This window comes from Aulonocara stuartgranti, assembly GCF_965226115.1.
Source record: "Aulonocara stuartgranti genome assembly, chromosome: 18".
NCBI lineage: Eukaryota > Metazoa > Chordata > Actinopteri > Cichliformes > Cichlidae > Aulonocara > Aulonocara stuartgranti.
This window is the reverse complement of record NC_138954.1, coordinates 11,690,681-11,702,942: the sequence shown is the minus strand read 5'-3', so window position 1 is coordinate 11,702,942 and position 12,262 is coordinate 11,690,681. Positions and strand designations below refer to the sequence as shown.

The 12,262-nt window shown below is 38.4% G+C and overlaps 1 protein-coding gene across 2 annotated transcripts in view; it reads left to right on the top strand.

Annotated features, from left to right (window-relative positions):
• Positions 1–12,262, top strand: part of col11a1b (collagen, type XI, alpha 1b) — an 80,906-nt gene that overhangs the window by 28,185 nt on the left and 40,459 nt on the right. For both annotated transcript variants that reach the window (XM_082512110.1, XM_082512109.1), the window contains 18 exons: positions 144–206; positions 2,531–2,605; positions 2,981–3,064; positions 5,100–5,156; positions 5,608–5,661; positions 5,745–5,798; positions 6,170–6,223; positions 6,330–6,383; positions 7,103–7,156; positions 7,263–7,307; positions 8,045–8,098; positions 8,189–8,233; positions 9,219–9,272; positions 10,346–10,390; positions 10,581–10,634; positions 10,730–10,774; positions 11,411–11,464; positions 11,559–11,603. In XM_082512110.1, the coding sequence (XP_082368236.1) occupies positions 144–206; positions 2,531–2,605; positions 2,981–3,064; positions 5,100–5,156; positions 5,608–5,661; positions 5,745–5,798; positions 6,170–6,223; positions 6,330–6,383; positions 7,103–7,156; positions 7,263–7,307; positions 8,045–8,098; positions 8,189–8,233; positions 9,219–9,272; positions 10,346–10,390; positions 10,581–10,634; positions 10,730–10,774; positions 11,411–11,464; positions 11,559–11,603 (990 nt within the window). The remainder of the gene's footprint in view (positions 1–143; positions 207–2,530; positions 2,606–2,980; positions 3,065–5,099; positions 5,157–5,607; positions 5,662–5,744; positions 5,799–6,169; positions 6,224–6,329; positions 6,384–7,102; positions 7,157–7,262; positions 7,308–8,044; positions 8,099–8,188; positions 8,234–9,218; positions 9,273–10,345; positions 10,391–10,580; positions 10,635–10,729; positions 10,775–11,410; positions 11,465–11,558; positions 11,604–12,262) is intronic.

The window sequence follows — 12,262 nt, the reverse complement described above, 5'->3', positions numbered from 1 at the left end:
AGGCTTATGTCTTTCAAACCAGTGTCTTTGCTTCTGTCTTTGTTGGCTTATACATATAAAGCGTTGGATAGACTGACTGTGGTGGGAATGCTGGTTAGCAGTAGCTTGGATAAAATGCTAAGTGTATCCACGTCTGGTTTCAGGGTGTTACTGGTAACCCAGGATTGCAAGGTTCCCCAGGTCCACCAGGAGACCCTGGTCAGAGGGTGAGTGAAGGTTGCAATAATTGTACAACTAATTAAAGATGTATTTGAAAAGCTTTTGTTTTCTCCTTGTTATAAAACCTTAAAATACACTTGTTGTTAAATTAAAGATAACATATCTGCACCTTTGACTAGTTATTTACAGAGACGTTGTTATAAAAATATTTAAATTTATTACTTTATTTATGTTACATTGTGAAAATATGGTAATCTAAGCTCTAGATAGCCATTAATTCTTCATGCGGGATAATTGGGTTCAGTACAATAAAAAATGTCCCTGTGTTTGTTATCCTTCTCTGTTCTTCTCTACTGGAAAGCTGTGGAGCATAGTTTCAGTGCCATGGAATGAATAATACCACTGGACACAGCTTGCTACTGCGGCAGTAGGAGGGATTAGTGAGGAGTGGTGCAGGGAAATGAGATGCCCATAAACTGTCAATATAGCAACAAAGAAAGGTTCTGAGAAGTAGGCCTGGTATGCTTAAGGATTGGTGAGAAATGCAAGGAATTGGCTGTAAAATATGTAGAAGCATAAATTATCCCCAAACATTTCTTTTCTCAGCCACGTGGCTCATTTATTTGATTGATTGGCTGCAACATAATAAGTGTCTGTCCCCTCCAGAAAGCTGGAGCTCAGCTTGCATTTTTCCAAATGTGATGAATGCTCTGCAGCCCCCCTTTCATCTGCCTTTTAGCACATCTACTCTCTCACTAGAGATTAACCATATAATTGTCAACATAAAAATACACCAACACGCCTCCGTCAGTATGGCCAGTACAAAAAGGCCTTTTGTTCCATTGACTAACAGTGATCAAAAATATTTTGTTAGTCCAGAAGTCCTGTCCCCCTCCCTTAACAACCCCATGAGAAACGGTCTTGCTTAAGATTGACAGGGGCATTAAAAGTGACTTGTTTCTTAAGTCTGGTGGTTTTCCGTTGCGTAGGATCTGCCTGCACTCAGCGTTTGATCTGCTCATTTTTTTCATGATCCACCTCCCTAATTTCCACTGAAACATTTTCCCAGCCATATAGGACTTTCATTAACACTAGAGGCCACTATGCTTACAATAATGGTAATGGATGAAGCATATTCACAGGAACTGAGAAAATGCAGATCAGAGCACGGGGAACACATGGCATCAATTTAAGTAGTCTGAGATTGTCGTGCATGACTAGACTGCAAAGTCGATGCTGGTTTCCTGAGAAGCAGGAGATACTATTTAGGCTTGATCTTATTTTAGATTATTTCTTTGTTTTGTTTTTCTTTCATCAAAAATATGTAAAAAATTGACACTTCTGTTCATACTGTTATCTTTTATGCCGATTTTTTTTTTTTTACATATTGTGTTTACAATACAGAAAAATTTGGCACAGATGCTGACAAATCTTAATCAAATTTGTAGTGACAATAGTAGTGATTTTGCAAGCTTACACCATAACTTTCCATGCTTGTCGGTGGCATCTGAATATAGCAAGGTAGGAGTATTACAATGCAAAGCTGAAGTGTGCATGTTGGTGCCTAAGCTGAAGCAGACAGTATGTGGATATGAAAGAGATGGAGCTAAAGGCTGACCAAACTCAGTCTTAAATTAACAATGTCAGTTTGGCCAATGGCATTAAAAGAATCTATCCCTTTCAAATTATGTATTTCCTCAGATTCTACCCGTTGGCCACAAATATTCTTTCTCTCTTGGGGTGAACTTTAAAATTAGCAAAACACTCTCCATTTTTCATTCAATGAAGAAATTTTAAATCCCTCTAATTTAATGAGCCTTATTCCTCTCAAGGCCACGACTGTGGATATTTAGTCTTGGTAAAGTCAGTGATAATAATAAATAAATACTTTAGTTGTGGTTGAATTAATCTTAGTAGGATTAGTCAATTTTTGTTTTCAGAATAAAGAACAACAATACAGAAAGAAGACTTTGGCTTTGAAGTGATTGTTGGAGATAAACAGGGGTTTACTGTGAACAGAGATTTCTTTAGTTTCTGCCTTGTAATTATTGCAGATGTTATTTATTAGGAGTTTTCTCTTATTATTATTATTTGGACTTTGCTGCAGCCCCTTCAGGATATGGGATTAACTTTGGGATAAGTAAAGTACTGCATATCTTATCTTAACCACATATTAATTATTCATAACAATGTTACATGCTTGCTTACAAGTTAACTGAAGCACTGGCTGATTTGAATTCAATAATTTGGGGGGTGTTAGTTAACTGGACTCCTGTATATTAAAATCTTTTGAATTACAGTTTTGCAGTTAATTGGTATTCTGTTACTTTAGCTTGATTGTTGATTTCTCCTCTCTCGTGTGGTTCTCCAGGGCTCTCCTGGGCGTCCTGGTATTCCTGGTTCAGATGGTGTTCCTGGGCCTCCAGGGACGATTCTGATGCTTCCAGTAAGTCTTCCTGCTTTCAGAGCTGGTCATATTGCACTCCTTTCATCTCAGGCACTAGCCTGTGAACTTGCTACATTTAGTAAGTTTACCTCATTGCATCAACAGTAGGCCAAAGGATTGCAGCCTTATTTTCTTTGGGTTACAAATCACCTACCTTGTAAATGTCAGCCAGTGCAATGGAGTAGAACCAGTGACTGAGGCCATAAAGGCTAGGTGACAGATATTTGACTGTGGTGTGTGTAAGACGCTTTACCAGAACACAGTGCAGATTTGAACACACTCACCGGGGATGACCATTGGACGTGTCACACTGTAAAAACAACATAAGTCAGTTTGTTTTTAATCATGTTGCTTTCTTCCTTTTGTGGCTAACAGTTCCGCGCAGGTGGTGAAGCACACAAAGGACCTGTGATTACAGCCCAGGAAGCTCAGGCTCAAGCCATTCTGTCTCAGGCTAGGGTGAGTATCATTGGTAAATATGAGCCCAGAGTTACTAAAATTAACTTGAAAAAAATATTTAGAAGGAAAGGAAAAGCTTATGATCTGTGACATACTGCACCATCTAGCCAACATGATGGAGACAAAGTTATAGCAAACTTTGCCGCGGCTGCCACTGCTTCTTGGCTAGTAGTGATTTTTGATGATGTCACTGCTGATAGAAGTAGTAAGATGAATACTGAAATGTACAGGGCTAAAGCCTCTGCACACCACATATGACCCAACGTATCCTGCAAAAGCAGTCCAAGAGTTTCTCTAAGCAAAGAAATGAAATATTTTTCATTTACTAAGTCAGTCACCTGATCTCAGCACAATAGAGCATCATTCATTGTTACTAAAAAGAGAATTGGAGGCAGAAAGACCCATAAACAAGGAGCAGCTGCAGTGAAGACCTAGCAGAGTTGCAGAGTATCTCAAGGGTGAAGTATTTAGTGATCTCCGTGCCGTCTAGACTTTACTGACTTGCTTCACTGATTCTAGAGTTTGGACTTGAATGAAGGATTTTCATTCAACAATTAAAAACAATCCTTGTATTTATAATAATTTTATTATGTTTAGTTATTTTTGAGCATCTGAAAATAGGGCACTATGTATAAAAATGGCTGTAATAGCTAAATAGTTAGTCCAATAATTTTGTTAAATGTGAAAGTCTGCACTCCAATCACACCTTGATTGGTTGATATTGTGAACGAAGTAGCTTATAGGTGTATGTATGGGTCAACTGGAAGGGCACTGACTGTTGTGGCAAACGGTACGTTTTCAAGGATGACAGAAGTAGGTTACATAGAACTGATACAGTAACGTCATGTAGACCATGAAAATGACCATTAAATAACAGAAATTATAGTAAAAAATACCAGAAGGAATCATTATTCATAAATCCTGAACTCCAAGATATGGACCTGTGTCATGTTTGGTAGTATATAAATCCAGCACAGATGTTCACACCCACTCAGGGATCCAGACAACCATAACACTGTTGAAAAACAGGTTGAACACATGGAGTTCATTAAGTATTGCACAAATACTATATATTAACACATTCTGTGGAGTTGGAGGGCTACCAACACTGGAGTTTAGTAATGTCTAGAAAGCACTTGTCACCTTTCTATATTTGTCTATTATGCCAAAGGTTTGGTCTGATGGAGGAAATAAACAAAAAGGCCCAGAATGTTCTGAGCATGAATTATTTTCACAAATTTTAATTATTCAGGGCCGATTCTTAACCCTCTCAGGCTCAAATTAAGTTTTTTGTTGCTAATGCACAACCAAGTCCTGCAGTGGTACTTCTGAGTAAAAAAAAACCTCATAAAATATGTATGTGGGGTAATCAGGTTGTTCGTTTTTAACTCATTCACTGCCAGCCATTGGCAGTGAATGAGTTAAACCCATTGACTCATTCACTGCAATTGACGGCTATAGACGTCAATGGCAGTGAATGAGTTAACTGTTGCAAATCGGCAACGTCTGCCTTGAGAAGGTTAAAGGTGAAGTGCTCTTCAGTGCTTCTGTATTTAGTTGTTTTCCTGAAAATACACATAAGTTAACAAATTTCATGATTCAGTCTTGGTATAGCATACTAGTATAGCTAGCATTCTTTAAATTAGCAATTTATTTCATTCAGTAGTCACACTGCAAATAAACTCCAGACATCATTTTTGGCAGTACAATGCTGTGGTCAACCATGAGCCGAGTGGCAAACCGTGAACAAGAACAAAGTAAAGTTTGTACTCTGTAAGGTTCCATGTCCGACAGAGGCTAAAAGAAAGAGTTCTTATTAGTGTTTTCTTTAATAGTTGCAGAACTGTTATGGTGCCAAGATAAATTCACGCTTTAGTACAGGTATTTTTTTTTGCATGCAAAGCCGATTCAATATAAATATTTGAAACAAAGCACTTCAAGCTCTTCTAGATAGATAAATAGACAAATGTGGATGCAAGAGTGCCTCTGCAGTTGGTGACAAGCTGTTTATAGGTTGCTTCTGTCTGATCCACAGCTGACAATGAGAGGTCCTCCAGGGCCAGTGGGCATGGCAGGAAGATCTGGGCCTGTGGTAAGTGCTGTTTAACACACATTTGCACATTTTAAGCTTGAGAAATACAGTCAATAATTTGAACTTCTTATTGTCTACCATTCTCCTTAAATCCTTTATTGCTTCCTTCCACACTCGCCAATAATGTATCGACTCACTCATACCCACACACTACCACCAGTTTTGATTTAATTTCATCGATCTTTATCCATTTTAAATGATTGCAAATGACTTGCTTGTGATTTTTTTTTTGTCTTGGTTGTGTCTTGGAAACGACCAGTGCTGTCATCCAGATGTTACATTTTGTGTGTTTACATCCACATTAGTTTCCATTCCAACCGGGATTATACTGATTTCCCAGTGAAATAATGAAATGACAAAATGTCTGGCATCACTGAAGATGTGTTCATTCACTAAAACAATCTTGGTGTGTGTTTTTGTATCTGTATTTTTTATTTTTCATTCTAAATAGGGTGGACCTGGTGCTCCTGGACTTAAAGGTGACAGTGGTGATACTGGGCCACAGGTAGGGTGAAAATGCTTTGTTATATTATCTTTTCTTTAATTTTGTTATTGCTTGATTGAAATATTTATATATCTTTTCCATAGGGACCCAGAGGTCTACAAGGCCCAACTGGTCCACCAGGAAAATCAGGAAAAAGGGTAAGAGTACTTTCCCTAAGGTCTTAGGTCTCTATACTGTCAAGTTTTTAATGGTTAATCTTCTCCAGAACAATGTTGCATTATAATAGAAGAATATGTTTAAATTCCTCATATTTAATAAAATATGAACAGCACATACAGTTTCCAGAGAGAAAAGTCTGTTTCGTTTCAGGCATGGCTCCATTTCAAATAATTCAGCTGCACCCAATAATTGTCTGTTTAAACTAAAAGTTGTGTTTATTTAAGCATGAAGTAGTTAAAAAATTTAAAGCATCATCACTTTGTTTATTTTCAGCAAATATCTGCAGTAACTGAATATTTTTCGAATAAGATTTCTGTAGAACTTTACGTGATATCTGCATGTTCTCCAGGGTCGAAATGGAGCTGACGGTGCACGAGGAATGCCAGGAGAAGCGGGAGGCAAGGTAAACTGGCTATGTTTGAAGCATTGTTTGGGCTTCGCTGTGTCTTCAAAGTGATACCTGTCATACTGATTGATACGCCTTACCAATTCTTGCCGTGCCTTTTCAGGGCGATCGAGGTTTTGATGGTCTCCCTGGTCTTCCCGGAGAGAAGGGACATAGAGTAAGTATCAAAGGAGCAAATCTGTCTCTTGTTAAATGCATAAAGTCAGAGGACAGACATCACAGAAGACTTATATCTGACTCCAAAAATAAAAATCCCAGAGTCCCAAAGTCATCTTTAGGCCCAAACACTTATTGCCCTTGAACGACGCATCGGTGCTGATTTGTCATTTAACGGCCACTCCATCCAAGTCATGTGCACCCCAGTGCTGACAGACATAACTTCTGAACCAGTGGAACTCATTAGGGCGTTTGACCCAGTTATGAAAGATGGGGTTAACTCAAAAACCACTTGGGCTGAGTTTAACCGGTCCTGGTGGTAGATGAAGACTGCTGATTTTAGTGTTTGTGTAACATGGGCTATATGGAGAGCCCAGAAAGAAAGGACAAAGATCACAGAGAGGTATTTCTAGACAGGGTTTCATGTCTTATCCTATACTAAGTAATTACAAGGCCAATCCCTTAACAGTATATAAATAGTGCAAACCATATAGGTCCATGCCAGTTGTGGTAACCGTGCTTACTGTAGATTAAAGGCAGCTTTGTTGCTGATTTTTTTTTTTTTAACAGCATTTTCTGTGTTTTCTCAATTTTTGGCTCGTGTTACGCCTTTTTAATTAAAGGATTGTTTCTTTTTTTTTTCTTAGTTACAGAGATTCTTTCTTGACCCTAACATCCTAATGTTTTTTGATATCTCTCTTCTGTGATTGTTTTCCCCAGGGAGACCAGGGCTCGACAGGTCCTCCAGGACCCCCAGGAGAAGATGGCCCAAGAGTAAGACTCTAGCACTTTATTCAAAATCTAGCTAGTCATGTTGACATTTTTCTTCAAAATTACATAACATCTGTTAATAATCTACTATTTTCTTTTCTGACAAAAGGGTGAAGATGGCCAGGTTGGACAGAGAGGTGTGGCCGGAGAGATGGTAAGTGCATTTATTAGCTGTCAAAACAAGATTAAACCACCATGTCAAACATCAGAATTTGCTGAAAATATAACCATGTGCTCAATTTTCATACTAACACAGGTCTCATTCATCAACTTTCTTCTTTTCTTTTCTTGTTTAACTGATATAAACCTATAGCTCTGCAATCCTCTCTTTACTCCAGCTATAATGACGTTCCTCTCTGGGAAGGACCATTACCATTGTATTCTCGACCTTGCCATGGCAGAAAGGCTTTACATAACAGATCAGAAAATAGAACCATGAATGTGTTTTTCAGTCATTACTTTCCAGAAACTGACATATTCTGCCCAGTGCTCTTCAAATGGAGCATAGAGTTGCAATAGAAATAGTTTGCTCCCTGGTATACCCAAAAATAGCACAATCTTTTTAAAGGGCCAGTTGTGCAGAATTTCATCATCCACTGTCAATAGATGAAAGACTAAGTGCGCTCATTCTAAGTGTATAATTTTAGGCTTTTGACATGAGAAATTGCTCTCATGCGTATTCTGTGCAGTAGTTTTCATAGATGACCACATGAGGTCAGCATTTCACATGTGTGGGAAGTCATAGAACATTGATGCCATAATTTAGGCATTTAATCTGCACAGATACACTGGAAATGCAAAAGCAAACAAATAAACAATCAGTATAAGAACTTTGTGTTTATGCATTAGTTTATACAGTTTTCTTCAGTTTATATTTGTCTTAAAATACAGGGTCCTAGAGGTTTGCTTGGCCCCAGAGGGTCTTCTGGCCCCGCAGGACAGCGTGTAAGTATAGTAAATCCTCATCACTTAATCTCCAAACTGTTTATCGTGTCCTATTTCTTCTTAAACAACATCAAAAACTGATCTCTTTAGGGTCTTCCTGGTCTTGATGGGCAACCTGGTCCTAAAGGAAATATGGTAAGAAATGTTTTCTTCATATTAAAGATCAATGAATATGTACAGAACCAACTAAGCAGTTTGAGGTTTTTTTTCTTTTTCTGCTGTATAACATGTCATTGGCTTTTAACCCCTGTTTACTCTAACAGGAATCAGGCCCTTTTAGTCATCAGATAATAGTTAAATCATGCTCCTCAGAGTTTCTGCCGTACTTTCTGCGCACTCAAGGGTTTAAATGGAAAAGTCTGTATGTCAATGGTCCCATCATGGATTTATCTTCCTGTAGGGTCTCAGTGGGATGTGTGAGTGAGGTTTGCAGATCAATGGTCAAGACAGTGAAACAAGCCCACATACTGTCTGTGGTCACTGAGTCAGCAAGGCAAAGAAACAACCAGCTGAAGAGGAGTATAGAACAATAGGCATTCAGTGTGTTTCTCATTAACGTCTTAAAGTTGGTGTTGAGCTCAACATTCCAAAAAACAAGAAACCTAAAATTACCACTACGATAGGACTTCCAGGAGGGTTTCTAAACAATTATGGCACACACAAAATTCTCCACCATATGGGGGTTTTTAGAGCACCTTTTACCGGAGGAACATAAGAACAGTGGGTGAATCTATTTAAATGCACTGTCAGGGAACCTGGAACACTGTGAATAGAGCCTCTTTATTTTGTTTGTTGTAACAGCTGGAGTAGATTTCACATGGGTCTCTTCTTTTGTTTTTTATGTATTTGCGTTGTGACATACTGAATCCCAACAGAAATGCCAAACAACTCATCACCATTCCGATTAGTTTTATACCTCATCACTTTCTCCATTTCGTACTTTGAGTGAATCAGATTGTTGTTTGACTGTTTTCAGTATGAAGTATCCAATTTCCCCTGGACTAGTTATTCTTCCATTGATAGTCGTGCGTAACAAAGCATACAGTTGGGAAAAAAATGCATTCATTGCGATCACTGGAGATATTTGCAACTTCATTTTTGTTTTCTTTCTTAAATGCAGGGTCCACAAGGAGAGGCAGGGCCTCCTGGGCAACAGGGTATGCCTGGTCCAAATGTAAGTTTTTTTCTTTGCTTTCTTGTTTTCTGTATCTGTCTCTTTATTTAAAACTTTACTGATCAGTCAGTCTCTCTGACTGCTTCTCCAACTGTCTCCTTTTCTCTCTCTCATCCTCCTTTTGCTCCCTTCCTTTTAATGCTCTATCCTCTCTCTGCCATATCCACTGTGCAGCAGGGAACCCGATGACCTCAAATGATCAGTTGCACCTCTGCTTTTTCAATCAAAAGTCCATAGATGTGTTTTTTTCTTTTCCTTCCTCTCGCTTCTCCCTCTATGACGTTCATTTCTTTAGCTGCTGTAATTCTGACAGAAAACTCACACTGAGGAAGAGTGAAAGATTTCCAATAACACTGTTTTGTTATTTCCACAAAAAAGAGCATCTCTTGTGTCCAGTTAAGATTGGACATGTTGTACTCATTTGACAGAACTTAACCTAATTACAATGTCCAGTTGGTGAAAAATATTCCATTATTGAGTCATATTTAATACAAAACAGTGCTCTCGGTATTTTATCCAGGGCTAAATGGCCATTGCCAGGTAAGATTTGCAGTCCTGCTGACACTTGCAGCCTGAACAGGATGACGTCATTCTCTTGGAAAGTATTAGTAGGAACCTGTCCTGATGGTATACAGGTTGAATAAATAACTCTTTCTTTTTAGTTAATACCTGGCTAAAGTCAAACTGATGCCTTCCAGTGAAAGCATTGGCCCCTTGAAAAATAACACAGCTTGCTTCTAAGAAAAACTGCTATTAACATTTTATTCTTTGCTGGTTGAATTGTCAAGAAGTCTCCAAGAAGTGTGGCTTTAAAATCACTGCAGAAAATAATAAACCATTTATAGAGCTGAATAAATAGATCTGAACTTGTTGGAAAAGGTAAAATGATTGGAATAATGAAAGGGGAAAAAAGAAAATCTGTTACAACCAAGCAAGTGACGCATAGCACACCATAAAATAGGGTATATGTTTCCCCAAATGGACATATCAGGTGTTTGTTTTTATTCAAAATGAATCACTTCTTTTCCCACATCATTTAAGCCTTCTTAAATATGATCTGCATTACCTTTCAGGGTCTCATTGGTCCTCAAGGTCCAATCGGGCCTCCTGGTGAAAAAGTAAGTAAAGCCAGTTCCCTCTTAGTCCTCCCCCACAACTGCAAATGTTTCAGTCAGGACCTCTTAAGTGATTTTGCAGACATACTGCTGAGCTATAGGCCTTACTCGCCTCTCTAAAAGTAGCTATCTGTGTGTCTGTATCTCCCCCTCTATCTGCTTCTCTTTCTATCTGTTTCCTTTCTCTTTGTAGGGACCTCAAGGGAAGCAAGGTCTGCATGGCCTAGCTGGTGCCGATGGCCCTCCTGTGAGTAACACATCTGATTACTTTTTCATTTTTTCTGTCATCTTGACAAAATCCTAAAGACCAACTGTTGAAAATCTCTAAACATCCTTCCGTAGGGTCACCCAGGAAAAGAGGGTCCTCCAGGCGAGAAAGGAGCAGCTGTAAGTATGATGCAAGTTGGTGCTAATTTAGTGTTACAGAGAAGTGTCTCATTACAGCTGTTCCTAAAATGTATCAAAAGTAGCACAACAAAGGAAGGGAGGTCTGGCAGTCTTGTCAGATGCAGTTTAGTCTGCATAGTGCGCCTCAAGGTTAAATGTAGGCAGGCAATTCAGATGCTATCCGTAAATTGCCTCTGAAAATACCAGACCCACACATAGTGGCTTGTGATTAGTCACTTTGTTCTGTGTTACAAACCACAGTAAGCTGGCATTAACATACTCAGAGTTTTTATTGAGTGAGTAAAGAGGTTTTACAGTATTATTTCATGGATTTTTAAACACTAAATACTCTCATTTTAGATAGCATGATAAAAACTGAATAAAAGACTGAATAAAAGATACAGTATTACTATTCTTTATAAGTATTAATAATAGTGTAATATGTTAATAATACGGTATTATCAGTGTTAATATTGAAATTGTGCTATTATATGCAATTTGCAGTTTAACTTGTGAAATGTCTTTTCTTTCCTATCCTGTCAAATTAGCATTGTTAGCTTTTATTTATTAACCTAAATATCTACAGAGTTACAGAATTTTCTCATTTTTTCCTGTTTTATTTCTTTAAATCGTTAGGGTCATCCAGGTCCTATGGGATCTATCGGCTACCCTGGGCCTCGCGGTGTGAAAGTATGTGCCATTGCAGACATACAATACCACTCTGCCATGAAAAGTTTCCCTAAAGTTTTCCCTAAACTTCTTTTTTTTTTTTCACTTTTTTCAGGGCGCTGAGGGAATTAGAGGCCTTAAAGGTGACAAAGGAGAAAAGGTAAACACTGCTCCAGCCTCTTTTTTTACCCACCCTTGTTGACAGATGTCATTCTTTTGAAAATGGACCCATCAGAGTAGTAATTTCTTCCCAAATGAGGCTTTCTTCGAATCCAGCAAGTGGAAAAACTCTTAAAGGCCCATCACACTGGCAGTTAAACCCTCGTGCCACTGAGCTGTAATGGAGTGTGGAACATTAAACTAGAATGAGGCTGCTTTGTAGAGCGGTCTCAGTGCAGATGGATCTGTTTCCATTCTTTCCTGAGATTGCATTGGTTGAACTTATCCCATTGCTCGCTCTGTGTAAGTTTTAGGGTCTTTTGTCAGATTATTAAATCCCATTTTCCCATCACTTTAAAATTCATAGCATGTTCTTAGAAAATCATCTACTTTCATGCTTCTGCCTTAATAAAATCCAGTGGCATAGCTCTTCTTACCCATGCAAAGTTACGATTTGACTTAGTTGTGATTTATTAGTATTTGGTTTAGTGGTTTCATGCATCGTGATATCTCTGAATACTGACATCAGTAGCGGAAGCAAAGAATAAAAACGACAAAATATTGAAAACTGCTTTCTCAAGTTGAACCACCAGGTGTCAGCAAAATAACTTCAAAACTCCCTGTGTCAATGCTTCATTTAAACGACCACTAGATGTCACT